At 38.9% G+C, this 21,917-nt stretch overlaps 1 protein-coding gene across 1 annotated transcript in view; it reads right to left on the bottom strand.

Moving 5' to 3' along the window:
- LOC145046939 (uncharacterized) overlaps positions 1-21,383 on the bottom strand; it is a 38,750-nt gene extending 17,367 nt beyond the window's left edge. The window contains exons 1-2 of the mRNA XM_078995200.1: positions 20,228-21,383; positions 19,934-20,098 (exon numbers count right to left, since the gene is read on the bottom strand). Of these exons, the coding sequence (XP_078851326.1) occupies positions 19,934-20,098; positions 20,228-21,383 (1,321 nt within the window). The remainder of the gene's footprint in view (positions 1-19,933; positions 20,099-20,227) is intronic.
- Positions 21,384-21,917: the final 534 nt, after the last annotated feature.

Below are 21,917 nucleotides of genomic sequence, written 5' to 3'. Positions count from 1 at the left end.
TATATATATATATATATATATATATATATATATATATATATATATATATATATATATATATATATACACTAGACGAATACTGCGTGTTGCGCAGAATACAATAATATATTTGAAATTTTTACAAATATATGTTTTTTAAATATATCATTGACATTGTTATTAGCTTTTATATAATAAATCTTATAGTAGGTTGGTATAAACATTGTTTGTTTTATGTTATACGATAATGTAGATATCTTTTAAAATTGTATAATACTAAGCATCTTAATGACGTCTACCTGCAGGTTACATATGAAAAAGAATTAAATATAATATATGATTGTTGTTGTTATGATTAATTAATTTTAAAAAGTTTATTTGCTTAAAATTTTAATTTCTATCATTGTAATTATTTAAAACATCAAACATTGTTTTTGTTTTTAAAGACGATAATATAATTTTTGTATATAATTTTACTTTTAAGTATTGTTGTTGTAAGTTATTTAAAATAAAATATTTCGAAACTCTTAATTATTTTAATTTGGTTTCAAAAATTTATTGTTTTTAAATTTTATTTGATGAATATTGTTAGTTTTTATGATTATAGTTATTTAAAACAAAAAATATTGTTTTTGTTATTAAATAAAATATTATGTTTTTATATAATATTACTTTTAACTATTCTTATTATAACTTATTTTTAAGTTATTTATTTGAAAATTATTAATAATTATAAAAAGTAGTTTCATGTTTTTTTTTGTTAAGTTAGGGTTACAATTTAAGTTTAATACTATAATTTATAATCTTTAACTATTTATAAAGTAGTCTCTCATTTTTTTTTCAAGTTTAATTGAAATTTTGATTTAAGTTAATTGTTTAATATTATATTGAAATTAATAATTTAACTATTTTGCATCAACTCATAAATTATACAAATGTTGTGACTTTAAAATAATAATTGCTCACATATGACAACATATTTAAACTAATAAGTTAACTAGAATATGTTAAAAAGTTAAAGTCATAATTTTATAAATAGAAATATAATATGAGATTTTAATATTGTAGTTACTCAATCGTTTGAATTATTTCTACCGGTGAGTTACAAATGAATAAAATTAAATATAATATACGATTTAATGTTATTTATAGTTGTTGTTATTGTTAGTAAATTTTTAAAAATTTATTTGTTTAATGTTTTAGTTTCTATCATTATAATTTTTTAAAACACCAAACATTGTTTTTTTTTTTTTTTTTAAATTTTTTAAATTTTTTATTTTAAAGGTAACAACATAATCATTTATATAGAATTATTTTTAATTATTGTTATTGTAAGTTATTTTAAGCTACTTATTTGAAAACTTCTGATGATTATTTGACACTCTAATGTTATATTTAAATTAATAATTTAAGTATTTATCCAAACCGTTTAAACGTTGTAGCTTTTTAAACTTATAATGGTTTACATACAACAATATTTTAAATCTAATAAATTAAGTATAATATAATAAAAGTTAAAGACATAAGTTTATAACTAGAAGTAAGATATTATTCTAAAAGTAAAATTTAGTTTATTTATGATTACACTTTAGGTTTGATATTTATTTAACTTTATTAACCAACTTATAATCATTATTAGAAAGACACTATAATTTGTCACATTTAACGATTTACAAAATATTTTTTGGGTTGTTTAAGTTAACTAAAATTTATATTTAAGTTGACCATGTAATGTTATATTTAAATTAATAATTTAAGTATTTTATACAAATTGTTCCAAAATTGTATCTTTAAAATGATAATGGTTTACATCCAATACTCTATTAAAACCAATAAGTTAAGTATAATATGTTAAAAGTTAGAAAAACACAACTTTATAAGTAGAAGTAAAGATATTATTTCAATATTAAAATTTAGTTTGTATGTGACTACACTTAAAGTTTGATATTTATTTAACCTTATTAACCAACTTATAATTTGTGACATCCCGAAAATCACGGCCAGAAAAGACCGATTTCATTTATGCTACTTATAATAATTTCAGAGTAAATCCTTTTGATTTAAAAGAGTTGCAGAATTTGTTCCCAAAACAAAATACGATAAAATAATATTTATCAAAGCATTTCATCAAGAGATGAATTTTCATTATATAATCAAAACTCGGGATGTCATGTTCCGATACAGACCATAAAGCATAAACGATAACATTACAAGTCATTCAACAAATATATACATATACAGACTTGTAAACAAAACAACTCGATGATTCATCCATCTTATGCCCTTGCGCCACTTCCTGTAATACAAATAAAACCGAGTGGGCCAGACTTGGGAGTCTGGTGAGCATATAGGGTTTTCAACCCACAATAAATAAATTATATTTAATTTCACCAACCAACAATAACCCCATTACCCATTCCCGTTATCCTCACTTTACGTCCCTAAAACAACATCTATCTCAAGGGACCTAATCTAGGATTTTCATCGGGACGGACATTACTGCTAAGGGGTTTCCTCAACAATAGATATCCTAAAGGCAACCATGAGGGGGATAGAGTACACCGGTGAACACATCGTTCACAACACCTACAGGTTATGAACCTGCTAGCGTTCCACAAGACTGTCTAGAAAGAGTCTGTGATCGTTATCCATACTCCGCTGAATAACTAGATCCATAATAACAACATCAAGACCTTTCATCTGTTTATCACACACCAACTATCTACCCATGTTCGACCCAACATATTAGTAGATAAAAATATATATTTTTATACATAGTTTAAAACATGTATAACATTCTCATTCAATATATATTCCACATAACAGATGAGGCGCACCCACATCACACGTATTTCATAGAGAATGAATCATATCTATGAGATTAAAGAAAGTGAATATACATTCACACACATAACAACAAAATTATACACATAACACGTATTTCGTATGAAATACTTCATAATTATGCGATAGAAGAAAGTAACTACACACTCACTTGATCCAAAGATGATCGGACAGCACTACGACTTGCAAATGTAGTAATCTTTAGTAGATCTGGAAGATCTTCACAAAAAACCGGGCTCAAAATTGCACTTCTCGGGATCTTCGGGGCTTCGGAACTTGCTTCGGGGCTCGGGAATAGTACCGGGGCTTCGGGATACTTCGGGCACGCAAAACGATGCAAAACAGGAGAAAGAGAAAAGAATTTGGCAAGTGGAGTCGACTGCCCTCGCATCCCCTTTTATAGGTGGCTGAGGCATCGCAGTACACTGGGCGTACTGCCTCCGAAATCGTCAATGCTTACGTATCCGAAGAACTCGAGTGCGAAACGTGTCATGCTTTGCTGTACGTTGGGCGTACAGCCCTACGCTGGGTGTAACCCGGATAAGTCCGGTGACTCCCCTTCGGATAATGTCGGATTTAATAATTAAATTTTAATTTTAATTATTTAATAAACTTCGAAAATTCATATCTTCTTCATATGAACTCCGTTTTCGACGTTTCTTTATATATACGCGTAGGTGAGACTACGCGCTACAACTTTCCTTTAGACTCCGTCGACAAATTTTGATTTATTTTTATTATTTATTTTTAGTAGGCCGGGACAGGAAAACTGCGTTATAAAATCATAACTTCTTCATCCGACGTTCGTTTTCGTCTGTCTTTTCACCAATGCGCTACTATCAACGAGATATTCTATTCTCGTTTAGATTGTTTCAACCAACAATCACTCGATCTCGAATCGAGTATTCGGGCTGCATACTACTAAGTCGAAACTTCAGAAAATCATAGCTTCCTCATACAAAGTCAGATTTAGGCGTTCTTTTTATGCACGTTCTCGGTTTAACGAACTCTATGACATTCGTTTAGATTACTAAGACTAAATATCGCTCTAACGTAAATTTCACTTTTTACGTCATTCAGCGTTGCCGGTTCTGTCGTAAAACTTCGACAGGTCATAACTTCTTCGTTATAACTCGGATTTCAGTATTCTTTATATATTCAGAAACCTAATTTCAACTACTACAACATTATCCATAGATATCGGATTTATCTAACATTTCATTTTGACACTTATTTTTATTCTTAATTAAATTAAGACACACAATTAAGCATATAACACATAATACTCAAATAATACACTTCTATTATTTCAAAAAGGGTTACAAAGGTTAACCTTGACTATTATATCAACATTAATGGCAAGCCCATAAATACAGGCGTTACATAATTATTATTAGAAAGAAATTGAAAGGTCATGAAAGTTTCAAATGAATGTGGTGAAAGGAAAAATGGATGGGAGTTTCAAATAAATATTGTGAAAGAAAAAATGTTTTTTCTATATAATATAGTATGATATGATATGATATATATATATATATATATATATATATATATATATATATATATATATATATATATATATATATAGTGCATGAAGTTTGGACATATATTATGTGTATAAAATATTTGTACAAAAATTTATTTTAAACTTAAATAAATTGTGTTAAATAAAAACTTAAAAATAAAAGATTACTTAGATTAAAATAATCTAAATGAAAGTCATACTAATTTTAATTACAAACCTGTTAGTATAAAGAATGCCGAAATCTGAAATAATATGAAGAAAATATGATTTTTTGAAGTTTCACATTCGACACAATACAACAATGTGTGTCATACAACATTAAACAAATATAGGTTACTTGTTAGCCAAAACAATGTAAACGAGAGTTGATGTCCTTGCAAATATGAATCCTTCGACATAAAGAACGTCGAGAACGAAGCTCCTTTGAAGAAATTATGAATTTCGTAGTCTTTTACAATATCACATTTATAGACTGTAAAATGAAAAAGAATGCAAATTAACTGTTGAGATCTAAAGGAAAGTTGTAGTACTCGTTGATACGAATCCTGGGATATAAAGAACGTCGAAAACAAAACGCGTATGTGAAAGATATGATTTTTTTTAAGATTGTGAGATTTACCTACGAAAAAGCAAAGCGACTCCACCAGAATTTGACATGTGGCATGTCTGAAAACCGATCCTCGCACCTACCTCTAGACGACACACCACCACTGGATGATTGACATGTAGGCGTGTCGTGCCTAGGATAGGGTGCATCACGCCCCTCGACAGCCTATAAATAGTGGCCGAATTTGCTTAATTTTCTCACACAATTCACTCCAAACTCTCTATAAACTTTCCGGCACCCTGACCCCAAATTTTTTTATGTTTCTAAGCACTTTAGCGAGGCGCTGCAACATCAGAGGGCCAACGAAAAGAAGTATTCAGAGTCAAACTTATGCCCACAACTTTCTAAACTTTTGTTACAAATTCATGTAAGTTAAACTGCACTTACTATGTTTTTAAGTGTAACTTATATTTATATTCATAGTTGTTATTATGAATGTATAAATAAGCTTTATTATTAATTCCAATCATAATATTGATTGGTCTACTTACGGAAATGATGTCTAGGCTAGATCTTAGTGTGGTGTTTAAAGTGGAATTTTCAAATAATATATTATATACTAAACGAATCTTTCTTCCAATATGATTTACCTGGTCATCCTTATTTGATAAAACTCGGTATTTAATGGGATTAATGAAAAATCTAAATACTATTGTTATAGTATCGAATAATACAAACAAAGACTAAGACTTAGTAATAATTGTATGTAGGTCATTTAAAAGGGAAAACTAAAGTGTTAGGTGAATGACTAACTATACCACAAATCATCCACCCTTAACGACATGAGTGTGTAGTTACTTTCATCTTACACATAGATACAAAGTATATAAATGCTTAGATGTTATATGCGTTTATTATCTGTATTTATGTTATTTGTGTTAGATAAAGTAATATAACATGATTAAATTATATATTGTTGAAGTAGTGATCTATTATATTTTATTGTACTTCAAAATTATATTAGGTATTGAAGTACCGACCAACATTGTAATATTGTACTATTGAGACTAGTCATCTAACAAAGTATAAATGATGACCACTGACTATTCTAGACATTCTTCTAGACATTGACAGACTCACAATCTGTAGTTGTTAATGAATTGTGCGTTCATTCGGGTACTCTATCCCCTCCATGGTTGTCTTTATTGCCTTTTATTGCTAAGGAATCCCCGAAACAATATTATCTACTCGTTGCTTACAGTGATCCATTAGGATAAGTCCCTTGAGATCATCATTTTAAGATCAGTGTGTGAGAATAACATGAATGGGTAATCGAGTTAATTATTTGGTGTGAAATATATATTTAAAAAGTTTTAATTATATTGTTATGGATTAAAAACCATATATACTCATCAGGCTCTCAAGTCTAACACACTAAGTTTATTTGTATCATAGGTAACGGTACGAAGGCACTAAGATAATGATGATAACCTGCTGAGAGATTTGAAGAGATTATGACTATTAGTAGAATAAACAACTGTAAGACATGTAATAACTAGTTTATGCTTATGTTTTTTGTATCGATTATGACATCCAAAAGTTTTTTTAGTATTAATGAAATCAAACGTTTTATCAAAAACTAGGCGAATGCCCGCGCATTGCGTAGTGGGATAATTATATAGTTTAATATGATTATATATAGTTTAATCTATTGTGAATAAGCCATACATAAAACTTGTATGCGATTAAATAGCATGTATATTTTTTGATTTACAGATTTTTTATCATAATAAATAATGAAATTTTTTTATTATTAGTTTAAAATTTTAAATGTAATTTTTATGTACATATTAGTATCTAATGTAATTAATTGATAATTGATTAGATATGGATTCTCATTTGTGGTCATCTATTTATGTTGAACCTTATAAAAATACATATTTAACGACTTTTGTTAGTTCTACTATTGAATAGAAAATGGTGCCGTATTTTAAGTAAATATAAAAAATCTCATTCTCAATCTATTTTAAGATAGTGACATATGTTAAGTTAATATAAAAAATCATATTCTAGAACTAATGAAAAAAACAGAGCCAAAATTTTTAACTATAATAAAGTTGATTCTAATTAACAAGTGCTCAATCGAACATAATATCATTCAATAAACATCATAAGATATTACGTTATATTTAAATTACGGACATCATTTTTGTAAGAGTCATTAAAAATATATGAGACTATAGTGCCTAATACAACAATGTAATAACCAAATGACCTAACATATTTTAAATGAAATATAATTATAATGTATTATCTATGCAACTAAATTTCTGCACAACATGTGGGTTTCGTCTACTATATGATATTCTTCTAATGTATTATATTATTGTATAAACATTATATTTGGAAAACCACTTTGAGTTATATTGTAGTTTATAACATTAAATTTGTGATGGGCTGTATTTGACATACATGTGTGTATTTATATCTATATTATATATTTAAAAAAAATCTTATATAAACATCCAACCTAAATATTCATCTTCAAGTTTTCTTTCTTTGCCACGTAAACAAACTTTTGTTATAAGGCCAAAAATGGAATAAAAGACACACTTAATTGTATGATCATGATATATTGTATTTTGATTGGGCTTGTACAAAACATGCATAATCATATATTATTAATTTATCTCTTGTTTTGGGTAATTCGAATAAGATAGCTTCAAATCCAACGTATCAAACGGATTACCCATTTAAAAGTCTAAAACCCAAAACTCAAACATGTTCTAATACCATGCAAATGCATGATGTTTTAGCAAATTATTATCTCATATGAATTACCATTGATTATGTATGATTAATTATTAAGAAGGTGAAAAGGTTTGGGGGTTTCAAATGCATGATGTTTTAGCAAATTATTGTGGGGGGTTTCAAATGCATGACATTCAAGGGAAAATGCAAGCTTTATAAGTATGTAAAATGTTTCAGTATTTGATTCTACCTTAGAAGAAAATGTTTTGGGACAATTATGCACTAAAGTATTCTTTAAAGGATACTATGTTTTAAATAAGCATAGAGAAAAAGTTTTATTTGGCCGCAAGAATTAGGGATGTGACATCGGTTTTAGGTTTTCATGTGATGACATAGATCTGTCTCATAAAACTCAGGTTCCCAAGCAATTCATACTCAAGTGCGATCTATAAAGGGGGTTGTTGGCCTCTGGTTGATTTTTTTTTCTCTCGTGGCCGTATGTGTTAGGGTTGTATGTGCTAGGACTTTATCTGCTAAAGACTTTGTGTATAGTCCAATTAAACGTATTTAAAATTTATTAAAGTTTGTGTCAACACTCATATAAACTTATGTAATTTTGTGTTATATACTCAAGAATGGAGTTGGAAGTAAGGATGTCAACGGGGCCAAACAGAAGCGGAAATAGTTGCCCCCGCTCCCGCACCCAAAATCAATTGGTGCCCCCGCTCCCGGTCCCGCCCCCGGCTCCCCCGCTTACATAGCCCCAGTCCCGCCTCCGGTTACCTCCATCGCTCCTGGTCCCGCCCCCGTTCCCCCGGTTTATAGGCTTAAATTCGATTTTTTTTGGTAAACAACTATTTTGGTTTAGGCTAAAAAGACTATTTTTAACAACTTTAAAAGCTTAAAACCTAATCTTTTAGAAACTAAAAAATTAAAAATCCAACAATGCGAATCCAACATTGCAAAATGATAATTCTAACAATCTTATAAATATAAAACTAGGTTTAAACCCGTGGAAATCCACGGGTGATAAATTGAAATATAATTATAGTTTTTAATTTGTAACAAAAAAAAGATATGAAAGTTTAGAAAAAATGAAGAATAGTGATATTAGACAATTATAATATGCGTTTTTCCAGGTGAGTATTCATATAAAATATTTATTTCCTTAATTAAAACAACAAAAGATATATTTTTATTTATTTTTCCAATTTGCATAACTTTTTTTATTGATTTAATAAAGTTGCATACCAAATTGTTAGGCTGTTACGATTTCACCACCTAAAATATGTATATTTGTATTATAATATATTATCTTGTTAGTATTTCATGAATGCAATCAATAACACTGCTTTGAATGCGAAGTTGGATTTAGCTTTGCTATAAGTTTCAATCGATTTTGAAATTGAGTATTGTTCGCATTTGTATGAGTGTAGTCGATGAATCGATAAAGCAAGAACATATGAGTTTTGATTCGCAATTGGATTGATGATTGAGGGATGATTCGTGAAGAAAAACGCAAAGTCAAGGACTGTGAAATTGTTGTTTGCAAGAATTTAAAAACTCGATTGTGGAGTTGTTGATGCTCATTTTGCGAAAGTAAAACAATCGAGTGTTTGCATCTGTGAATCAATTTGAAGTCAATTGGGTTAATATTCGCATATGGGTTCAACATATGAATTTTTGATTTCGCAAGTTTAGAGTTCAAGAACTAAACTGTGTTCGCATCTGGAATGAAAATTTTGTGGTTCGCATTTGATTAATTAGGTTAAAATGCGAAGGTGATTAATGCGAAGGGATGCGAAGGGTGTAAGAATGAAGATGCGAAATATTTGACAGTAAATATGTAAAATTGGGTTTGAAAACAGAAATTTTCAAATATTGTCCCTGGAGTTTCGCATTTTTGGAAATAAATACTCAACTTCGCAAATGGGGGTCATAAAATGATGAAATTGCAGAATTTTTAAAGAGATACACACACATAGACGACCACACATATATTTAGAAAATTAAACTAAAAGATGATAAATTACAGATTATAGCATTGTTCTTTGAGAATAAATTACTAAAAATGGGATATAGACAATTATAAGACATTGTTCTTGACTTTTGAGTCCAAAGACGTATGATCCGAACTTTAATTGTGAAATCGTCCTTGATTGAGTCAATTTCCTTTATAGGAGTAATATGTTCCATTGTACCTTGCAAGTTTAAAAAAAAAAAATTTACATTAAATTAGACAATTATAATCAGCACACAGAAAAAAACAATCAAACAGCCAAGAAGAAAGTACATTGGTAGGCTGTTACGATTAAATTAGACAATTATAATATGCGTTTTTCCAGGTGAGTATTCATATAAAATATTTATTTCCTTAATTAAAACAACAAAAGATATATTTTTATTTATTTTTCCAATTTGCATAACTTTTTTTATTGATTTAATAAAGTTGCATACCAAATTGTATGTGAATTTTATTTGAGCATTGCCCTAATTTAGCCTTGGACTCGGCGAGTCATAGGGTCCGACTCGCCGAGTAGGGACGAGACTCAGGACACGTTTTAAGTAGGCGACTCGGCGAGTCCACATCCTGGACTCGGCGAGTCACCGCTGCTGGATGAAACCCTAAGTTTCAAGGGTTTGCACCCTATTTAAACTCTCATTCCGCCCCAACTCGTCCCCATTCACCCCCAGAACTCCCCCTACATCGTTTTCCCTTGTTTCCTTGAGAGTTTGAGGTGTTCTTGGTGTGTTCTTGAAGGTTTTGAGGAGTAAGAGGAGTAGATCAAGAAGAGGAGAAGGAGATCAGCCATCTTTGTGTCATTTCAACATTTCCTTTGAGGTATAACCCGTTTTCCCCTTGATTCTATGCTTAAAACTTCATTTGGGTCCTTCTTGGTCAATTCCCCAAGTTTGTATGTGCATTATATGTCGTAATAAGGCGTTTGGCCTTTGGATCTATGCAAGATTGAGCTCCAGGAGCTCAGATCTGTTAGCTTTTTGGCCCCATGAGGCTTGTTAGCCCTAGATCTACCCTTTTGAGACATTTTGAGCCCTATAATCCATATTGGTGAATATCCACACGTAAAGTTGGAAACTTTACGTGTGATTCGTGTCCTAGAAGTCCAGATCTATGAATGGCATGGACTGGAATCGAGCAAATCGGTATATTTAAGGAGTGCATGGCGACGACTCGGCAAGTCGCATAGGTGACTCGACGAGTCTGGTCGCGAGTCACCGATTTGGTCCCTTCATCATGTGTCGAGTTGAGCCATGAGTCACAGGGGGTGACTTGGTGAGTTGGGGAGCCGAACTCACCCATGTTAGGACTCGGTGAGTCAATGCCCTGACTCGGCGAGTCCAAGGCAATCTTCATGGATCAAGAACAGACTCGGCGAGTTGTTCATACAACTCGGCGAGTCTTAGCATAAAGTGTTCATCGGATGAAGATGAACTCGACGAGTTGTTCATACAACTCGGCGAGTAGGATGAAGGAGTTGAATGACAGTTAGAAGGTGAACTCGTCGAGTCATAGCCCGACTCGACGAGTAGAACCAGGGACCCAGGACATTGGTTTGCTAGGGACTCGGCGAGTGGTGATCCACTTGGCGAGTCGGGTCAACTGAAAGTTGACTCTAGCTTTGGCTTAGAGCTAGACCGGGGGCAAAAAGGGTCATTTTACCTGAAGGTCAGTTAGCAGTGTTTGATTGAGTATGACGTGGGAATTGCAGCCGGAGGACTCCCGGAGCAGCAGCAGTCAGTTAGTTCCCGATCAGTTCAGCAGCTACTTTGAGGTGAGTTACCTTCCAGTAGCAGTGGGTCTAAGGCCACAATGCCGACCCACCAGTAGGAGATGTATGATAGATGATTGTCTTTGTGATATCATCTAAGTTTGCTATTACCTGACATGTTATATGCTAGCATGATATGTTGTATGTGATAGTAGTAGAGTTTGGGTGTTAGGACCGAAGGGTAGTCAGACACCCCAGATACGTCTGACAGTATGTGATGATATGTATGCATGCTGGCTTGTTATGTTATATGTGATCGTAGTAGTAGGGGGTGAAATAGTCCCCGAGGATCGGTTGTTAGGACCGATGGGTAGTCAGCACCCCAAAATGGCTTGACATGGGTAGTCAGCACCCCAGAATGGCTTGACACGGGTAAGACGGCACCCCAGAATGGCCGTATGGGTAGGTCGGCACCCCAGAATGGCCGTACCGGGTAGTCAGGCACCCCAGAATAGCCTGGCAGTACGTATGTTATGAGTTTGTATGGTATGCGGTACGTTGGGGGAACTCACTAAGCTTTGTGCTTACGTTTACAGTTTTGTTTTCAGGTACCTCTGCATCGAAGGGGAAGGAGCCGGCGCGGTAGCGACACGTTATACACACACTCTTCGGTTTCCGCATTCATGAGATTTACTGGAATTGTACTCTGATATTTTGATGGGATGTATGGCTTGACTTTTTAGAACATGGCTGCGATGTGTTATGGTGTGAACAAACAATGTTTTTATTTATTAATGTTTTCTAAAGTAATACCTTAAAAATGAAATTTTCGGACGTAAAAATTGGGGCGTTACAAGTTGGTATCAGAGCCCTGGTTTGAGGGATTCGGACACGCCTTCGGGAGTGTTTGGACTCAAATCGAGGGATTGAAAGATTTTTCCAAAAGAAATTGTTCTTTAAAACCCGGAAAAGAGTCACAAGAAAGAGTAAAGTGTGTGACGTGCGCGACCGGCCGAGCTCAAGAAGTATTCCCCATATTACCCATACAAGTTTATGTTATGTTTATCAGCTTTATGAATATTGCATGCTAGAATAGGCTAAGGATCTAGGAGTGATGCCTTATGTGCCTGTTTATTTGCTACAGCTTATTGAATATTGCATGCTAGAATTGAGTAGACAGCAGTAGGATAGCCTGTTTAGGTTATGCCTGATAGTATGAGCTTAGCATCCTATGTTAAGTGTCGTTTCTTGTTCTAAGAACAGTTTTGGCTTGAGTCTGTTTTTCCTTATCCGAATGCTGCTTGCTTCGTGCTTGGTGGGATTCTGAGTAATGGGAGTGAGCCACTAGGTAAACACGTCACACCACATGTAATCAGGGTTGAATAATCCCAAAGTGTTGGAACTGGCCCTATTGCGCAGCTCTTGTTTGAGTCCAACCGTTGTAGGGACGGACCTTTTACTTGAAGGATTATCTAATCCTCATCACATGTGATGGTGTTTAGGTGGTAGCTAACTGGCATTATGAGGAGACCTACAGCAGCTGAGGACCAGTTGTGTTGAACTTGAGTTTTCCCTAGGGCAAGCCTAGGATGAGAATAACAGAGAGTAGCAGTAGTAAAGGGGAGTTGGTGGAGTCGAGGAATTCCTCGGAGAAGGTACGGATAGATGTGGAAGGTAGTATGGGCCCGTACTACTGAAAGCAGAGGATCCATACCCGAGCCGAGGAAGGCCAAGACGAGACCAAGGAACCTGTAAGTAGTTGAGATCCCTCAGAAAGTAGCAGTACCACTAATGATTATTATGATGTTTTGCAGAATGGTGGTACTTCGACCGAGACCGACAGATGGCGGGTCAGGAGAGGGGTCAGGTTCGGGATCTGGCACCGAGCCGATTGAGGAGAGGCTACGTGAGTTCATCACGTCGGAGATCACTAGGGGCATCCTTGAGTCGACCCCCATCATCTTTGGGTCGATCAAGGAAGGGATCGTGGAGTTGATGGAGGATCGCCTACGGGCATTCAGGAGCGACTTGGCCTCTAGCCAGTCAGGATCTCGCACACTGTCCTTCAAGGACTTCAGGGGCAGTGGTGCGCCGGATTTCCATGGGGTGAAGGACCCCATTGTCGCCAGGCGGTGGATTGCGGATATTGAGTCCGCCCAGTTGACCAGCTTCTGCCTCGAGGGGTCGAAGGTGAGGTACGCAGCAGGGTGTTTGCGGGACCGGGCCCGAGATTGGTGGGAGTCAGTGGGTGACTCGTTGGGAGCCTCGGCTATCGAGGCAATGACCTGGTCGGACTTTGTGGCTAGGTTCAGGGCAGAGTTTGCGCCAGCGGTCGAGCTTCAGCAGCTGGCCAGGGAGTTTCTAGACATGAGGCAGACGACAGAGACCGTGGCGGAGATCACCGCCAAGTTTCGGGAGAGGGATTTATTGATGCCCCAGTATGCAGGCGACGAGGATATGAGGAGGACTCGTTACCATGATATGCTACGAGCTGACATTCGGGAGCATGTCAGCTTTTCGGCTTGCCCTACCCTGGACTCCATGATTGCCAGGGCTAGAGAGAGAGAGATAGATTTGGAGCACATCCGGAAACGGAAACTTGAGGATGGTCAGGCATCAGGGGCTTCGGGGAAGAAGCCCAAGGGATCAGATGGGAGGCCAAAAGGCCAGTCGGGACCGAGCCGCTGCAGGAGGTGCGGCAGGCCGCACGAGGGGGCGTGCAGGATGGGATCGTCAGGCTGCTACAAGTGCGGCAAGTTTGGGCATATCAGCAGGGATTGCACTGCTCCTGCGACAGTTATTCAGACATCGGAGTTGCTGTGTTTCCACTGCAACCAGAGGGGCCACAAGAAGGCCAATTGCCCCATGTTGACAGCTTCAGCGCCAGTGAAGGCGCCAGCTCCGGCGACCCTGCGGATCACGGATGGCCGTCAGGGCAAGGCAGAGGCTCCAGTGGTGAGGAGTCGGGCATTTCAGTTGACTGCTGAGGAGGCACGCGCCGCGCCCGATGTGGTGACGGGTGTGATTCCTTCCTTCTATCTTTTATTTTACGTTGTTATGGTATTGATATGTGCTCCGTGTGTATACATGTGTATTAGGATCGTTCCATGTGAACGGCATCCCGGTTCAGGTATTGTTCGACTCGGGTGCATCCCGATCGTTCGTTTCTCTTGCTCTTAGCAAGAGATTTCATGAGACTTCAGGCGAGTTAGATTGCCCGTTAGAGGTAGAGATTGCTGACGATCGATCGGTGCGAGCATCGATGGTGTTTCGAGATTGTGTTCTGCGACTGTTTGAGGAGTGTTACCTGGTAGACTTGGTTCCCATTCCATTGCGTGGGAACAAGGTGATTATTGGTATGGATTGGTTGAGCCCTAATGGGGCAGTGATAGATTGCGCACAGCAGCTAGTGCGAGTCAGGACCCCAAGCGGGGGAGAGTTAGTGATTCATGGAGAGCGGCCCCAGTGTGGACCCACTGTATGTTCAGCAGCGAGGGCTAGGCGCTACCTTCAGCAGGGATGCGCGGGTTATGTCGCGTATGTGATGGATACCCGAAAGGCGGGTAATGCATCGATGAGCGAGGTTCCGGTGGTTCGGGACTTTGTAGACGTCTTCCCAGAGGAGCTTCCTGGGATACCTCCGGAGCGACAGGTGGAGTTCAGGATCAACCTTGTTCCTGGTGCGGCCCCGATAGCCAAGGCGCCGTATCGGTTGGCTCCTCCCGAGATGCAGGAGTTGTCTACGCAGCTGCAGGAGCTGCTAGACAAGGGGTTCATTCGTCCGAGCAGTTCGCCCTGGGGAGCCCCGATTCTGTTTGTGAAGAAGAAGGATGGGTCGCATCGGATGTGTATAGATTATCGGGAGCTGAACAAGGTAACGGTGAAGAACCGTTACCCGCTTCCGAGGATTGATGACCTCTTTGACCAGCTTCAGGGCGCATCTTGGTTCTCCAAGATTGATTTGCGTTCGGGTTATCATCAGATGAGGGTCAGGGAGGAGGATATGCAGAAGACCGCGTTTCGGACGCGCTATGGCCATTACGAGTTCGTGGTGATGCCGTTTGGGCTCACCAATGCTCCTGCCGCGTTCATGGACCTCATGAACCGTGTATGCAGACCGATGCTGGACCGGTCTGTGATAGTCTTTATCGATGATATCTTGGTTTATTCCAAGACCCGGGAGGAACATGAGGAGCATTTGAGAGAGGTGTTAGAGACCCTGAGGAGGGAGAGCTTGTATGCCAAGTTCTCCAAGTGTGAGTTTTGGTTGCGCGAGGTGCAATTTCTGGGACACCTCGTCAACCAGAACGGGATTCTGGTCGATCCGGCCAAGGTCGAGGCCGTGATGAGATGGGAGGTTCCGAAGTCTCCATCTGATATTCGGAGCTTCCTAGGATTGGCAGGCTACTATCGGAGATTTATCCAGGATTTCTCCAAGATAGCCGTGCCCCTGACGCGGCTGACGAAGAAAGCCGTGGTCTTTCGGTGGGGACCCGAGCAGCAGGCTGCATTTGAGACGCTGAGACAGAGATTGTGTGAGGCGCCGATCTTAGCCCTGCTAGAGGGCGTAGAGGATTTCGTGGTTTATTGTGATGCGTCCATTTCTGGGTTGGGCGCGGTGCTGATGCAAAGGGGGCATGTCATTGCTTACGCTTCGAGGCAGCTCAAGCCTCACGAGGCGAACTACCCGACGCACGATTTGGAGTTGGGGGCGGTGGTATTTGCCCTCAAGATTTGGCGACATTACCTCTATGGGGTTCGGTGTACCATCTACACGGACCACAAGAGCTTGAGGTACCTCATGGATCAGCCGAATCTGAACATGAGGCAGCGTCGGTGGTTGGATGTGGTGAAGGATTATGATTGCGAGATCCTTTACCACCCGGGGAAGGCCAATGTGGTGGCCGATGCGCTTAGCCGCAAGACGGCGCCGATCAGGGACGCCTGTTTGAGGATGACTGTGGTGACTCCCCTGTTGGAGCAGATTCGGGAGGCTCAACAGGAGGCTATCAAGGAGGAACATCGGAAGAGCGAGCGTGTAGTGGGTCAGGTTTCCTCCTTTGATTATGATGGCAGAGGACTTTTGACATTACACCGTAGGGTGTGGGTGCTGTATCTCGGTGGTGTGCGTCAGATTTTGATGGAGGAGGCGCACAAGTCCCGATTTTCTATTCATCCCGGGGCGACGAAGATGTATAGGGATCTTCGTCCGGATTATTGGTGGCCTTGCATGAAGCGGGATGTGGCATGGTACATCGAGCGGTGCGTGACCTGCAGGAAGGTCAAGGCCGAACATCAGAGGCCGCATGGCAAGATGCAGCCGTTGGACATTCCACTGTGGAAGTGGGAAGATATCACGATGGATTTTATCACAAAGCTTCCCAGGACCGCACGTGGAGTGGATTCGATTTGGGTCATCGTGGATAGATTGACCAAGAGTGCTCACTTTATTCCGATTCAGGAGAGCATATCGGCCGAAAAATTGGCCGACATCTATATCAGGGAGATTGTGGCTCGGCACGGGGTGCCAGTATCGGTAATCTCGGACAGGGATGTGCGTTTTACTTCCAGATTCTGGAAGAAATTTCATGACGAGTTGGGCACTCGTCTGCATTTCAGCACCGCCTTTCACCCGCAGACAGATGGTCAGAGTGAGCGGACCATCCAGACTTTGGAGGACATGTTGCGGGCGTGTGTTCTGGATTTCGGTGGTAGCTGGGATACCTATCTTCCTTTGGCTGAGTTCTCCTACAACAACAGCTATCACGCGAGTATTGATCGACCCCCGTTCGAGATGTTGTATGGGCGGAAGTGCAGAACCCCGATATGTTGGGGAGAGGTTGGCCAGAGAGTCATGGGAAGCACCGAGGTGGTGCTAGAGACGACCGAGAAAATCCAGCAGGTTCGGAGCAGACTTCAGACTGCACAGAGTCGGCAGAAAAGCTACGCCGACAGACGCCGATCCGACTTGGAGTTCCAAGTCGGGGATATGGTCCTCCTGAAGGTGTCGCCTTGGAAAGGTGTCATCCGATTCAGGAAGCGGGGCAAGTTGGGCCCAAGGTTCATCGGGCCGTTCAGGGTTTCAGCCCGGGTGGGCAAGGTGGCGTATAGGCTGGATCCGCCAGCCGAGCTCAGTCAGATCCACAGCACCTTCCATGTTTCGCAGCTGCGGAAGTGTCTGGTGGATGATTCAGCAGTAGTACTGTTGGAGGATATTCAGGTTGATGACAGCCTGAACTACATTGAGCGCCCAGTCGCAATCCTTGACAGGAAGTCGAAGGATTTAAGGAACAAGAGGGTGGAGCTAGTGAAGGTGCAATGGCAGCACCGCAAGGGTTCAGAGTGGACTTGGGAGCCGGTAGACGAGATGATGGAGCACTACCCCGAGCTGTTTCAGGACCAGGCAGCAGACTTCGAGGACGAAGTCTAAAATAAGTGGGGGAGATTTGTAGCACCTGGTTTCCGGTATGTGAATTTTATTTGAGCATTGCCCTAATTTAGCCTTGGACTCGGCGAGTCATAGGGTCCGACTCGCCGAGTAGGGACGAGACTCAGGACACGTTTTAAGTAGGCGACTCGGCGAGTCCACATCCTGGACTCGGCGAGTCACCGCTGCTGGATGAAACCCTAAGTTTCAAGGGTTTGCACCCTATTTAAACTCTCATTCCGCCCCAACTCGTCCCCATTCACCCCCAGAACTCCCCCTACATCGTTTTCCCTTGTTTCCTTGAGAGTTTGAGGTGTTCTTGGTGTGTTCTTGAAGGTTTTGAGGAGTAAGAGGAGTAGATCAAGAAGAGGAGAAGGAGATCAGCCATCTTTGTGTCATTTCAACATTTCCTTTGAGGTATAACCCGTTTTCCCCTTGATTCTATGCTTAAAACTTCATTTGGGTCCTTCTTGGTCAATTCCCCAAGTTTGTATGTGCATTATATGTCGTAATAAGGCGTTTGGCCTTTGGATCTATGCAAGATTGAGCTCCAGGAGCTCAGATCTGTTAGCTTTTTGGCCCCATGAGGCTTGTTAGCCCTAGATCTACCCTTTTGAGACATTTTGAGCCCTATAATCCATATTGGTGAATATCCACACGTAAAGTTGGAAACTTTACGTGTGATTCGTGTCCTAGAAGTCCAGATCTATGAATGGCATGGACTGGAATCGAGCAAATCGGTATATTTAAGGAGTGCATGGCGACGACTCGGCAAGTCGCATAGGTGACTCGGCGAGTCTGGTCGCGAGTCACCGATTTGGTCCCTTCATCATGTGTCGAGTTGAGCCATGAGTCACAGGGGGTGACTCGGTGAGTTGGGGAGCCGAACTTACCCATGTTAGGACTCGGTGAGTCAATGCCCTGACTCGGCGAGTCCAAGGCAATCTTCATGGATCAAGAACAGACTCGGCGAGTTGTTCATACAACTCGGCGAGTCTTAGCATAAAGTGTTCATCGGATGAAGATGAACTCGACGAGTTGTTCATACAACTCGGCGAGTAGGATGAAGGAGTTGAATGACAGTTAGAAGGTGAACTCGTCGAGTCATAGCCCGACTCGACGAGTAGAACCAGGGACCCAGGACATTGGTTTGCTAGGGACTCGGTGAGTGGTGATCCACTCGGCGAGTCGGGTCAACTGAAAGTTGACTCTAGCTTTGGCTTAGAGCTAGACCGGGGGCAAAAAGGGTCATTTTACCTGAAGGTCAGTTAGCAGTGTTTGATTGAGTATGACGTGGGAATTGCAGCCGGAGGACTCCCGGAGCAGCAGCAGTCAGTTAGTTCCCGATCAGTTCAGCAGCTACTTTGAGGTGAGTTACCTTCCAGTAGCAGTGGGTCTAAGGCCACAATGCCGACCCACCAGTAGGAGATGTATGATAGATGATTGTCTTTGTGATATCATCTAAGTTTGCTATTACCTGACATGTTATATGCTAGCATGATATGTTGTATGTGATAGTAGTAGAGTTTGGTTGTTAGGACCGAAGGGTAGTCAGACACCCCAGATACGTCTGACAGTATGTGATGATATGTATGCATGCTGGCTTGTTATGTTATATGTGATCGTAGTAGTAGGGGGTGAAATAGTCCCCGAGGATCGGTTGTTAGGACCGATGGGTAGTCAGCACCCCAGAATGGCTTGACACGGGTAAGACGGCACCCCAGAATGGCCGTATGGGTAGGTCGGCACCCCAGAATGGCCGTACCGGGTAGTCAGGCACCCCAGAATAGCCTGGCAGTACGTATGTTATGAGTTTGTATGGTATGCGGTACGTTGGGGGAACTCACTAAGCTTTGTGCTTACGTTTACAGTTTTGCTTTCAGGTACCTCTGCATCGAAGGGGAAGGAGCCGGCGCGGTAGCGACACGTTATACACACACTCTTCGGTTTCCGCATTCATGAGATTTACTGGAATTGTACTCTGATATTTTGATGGGATGTATGGCTTGACTTTTTAGAACATGGCTGCGATGTGTTATGGTGTGAACAAACAATGTTTTTATTTATTAATGTTTTCTAAAGTAATACCTTAAAAATGAAATTTTCGGACGTAAAAATTGGGGCGTTACACTCCAGCTCCTCCATGATAAGTCGATTTGTTGAAGAAGAAACTGTGTCGGAATCAGGGTAAGGCATTTGTTTATAATGTTTAAGACTCGTGTTGTTACGAAGTAAAATCTGTTCAATCTCGAACAAAGTCAGGTTTTTGATTTGATCCTCATTGAGTGATAAACCTGTAAAAAATGAACAATATGTCAAAAAAAATATAATATTAACCAATGTAATGGTAAAAAAAATTATACCGTGCATATTTAAAATATATATAATCCGTTTTTACATATAATGATACGAAATTATAATACCTGGAGACTTTAATCTACGCTGTTGGTTGTAAAGAATACCATCTGACAAATGTTTCCATGTATTTTCCCAAACAAACTCTGGTCTACCCAAACTGTTAGACATTAACATCGTAGCAAATAAGAAACGAAGATAAAAACCAGTTCCTGAATGAATTGCTTCCTTAATTGCATCAACGTATTCTTTGTCATCATCTAAGAGGCCCAAAGCATAGCATGCATCTCGAAAAGTAGGAAATTCTTCACCGTTTACCGTGCGAATTTCTTCAAATGATTTTGGACCTTTCACTTTATTTAAAAGAATCCGTAAGAAGTAGACTTCGCCAAGTTTAGGTGAAACAGAGTGAATCCTTCCTATTGAACGTCCAATTTTCCTTGGCTTCCACAATTTATCATCAGGTTTCCAAACAAACTTTGTAGGAAATTCAACATATGTAAGTTTTCGTGCATCTTTATTAATTTTATTACATTCCATCCAAGATGTGAACATAGAAGCAGCAACCGAAGGTTGTTCAAGAACATCATCAATATCATCGTCTGCGGCATATATAACTTGTTGTTGATCAGGAAGATGAAAAGGTAGTCGCATCACAGAAGGATATCGGTAATGAACATCGTATTTAAATATTCGCCATGATGCTTCACATGCAGATATATATCTACAATCATAATAATCTTTTATTTCATCGACAACCTTTTCGTGATTAGAATCAACGTTGATGTCAACAGCAATTGTAGCTCTATCTGGACCTTTGTTTATATATTTAAACAGATACTTTATGGAAGATCCCTGATTGCACCATTCAACATTAATGTGTGCCTGATATCTTTTCAACAGATATTTGTTATATGGAACAACATTTCTATTGTCTAACTTGACACCTGATTTTTCGACAAAATATCCATTGTTTCTTCTCATATATAAGGGATAACCGTTGACATCAACCGAAGAATGATCACAGAATTGCTTTGGAAATTTTTTCGAACATTGCTTGTCAACCATGCATGGACAATTCATATTTTCAACTCCACAAGGACCATGTATCATGAATTCACTTACAAGTGAATACAATTCTGGATCTTCATTGATATTTGGAATCTCAGCAGAAATAATCGGATCAATATATTCAACAGTAGGCCGCTTGGAGTTAGCATGCATAAACAGACAAATATGACAATGTGGCAAACCTCTTTTTTGAAATTCAATTGTATAGACCACTGCAAATTAATTTTATAAATAAGATAATCTTTGTACTGGATGAAATATATTTGCAAATAACCAAAAATATTAACAAACTAAATAATCATTATAACAAAACGATTAGAAATAAATACAAGTTTTATTACCTCCTTGAACAATGCTGAAAATTTTATTTTCCCGTATGTCTTTAATCAAAGCATCGAGCTTTATTTTGAATAGCCTACATAAGATATCAGGTCTATCTTCTGGATTTAGTGAAGTGTTATGAAGAAACCTTTTAACTTCAGGCCATTTTGGATTACATGTAAAGGTTATGAAGAAATCAGGATATCCAAACCATTTACATAAGGACATGGCATCAAGGTAGTTTTGCATCATATAACGTGCACCACCAGTGAATGAAGAAGGTAAGATTACACATTGTCCAATATTGGATATATCTTTATTCCCTAGGTTCTGTTGAGTACGTAACTTTTCATAAGACTCACATCT

Source organism: Lactuca saligna, chromosome 5, assembly GCF_052625555.1.
Source record: "Lactuca saligna cultivar CGN05327 chromosome 5, ASM5262555v1, whole genome shotgun sequence".
Classification (NCBI taxonomy): Eukaryota; Viridiplantae; Streptophyta; class Magnoliopsida; order Asterales; family Asteraceae; genus Lactuca; species Lactuca saligna.
The sequence above is the reverse complement of the archived record's forward strand: the minus strand, read 5'-3'. Positions and strand labels throughout refer to the sequence as shown.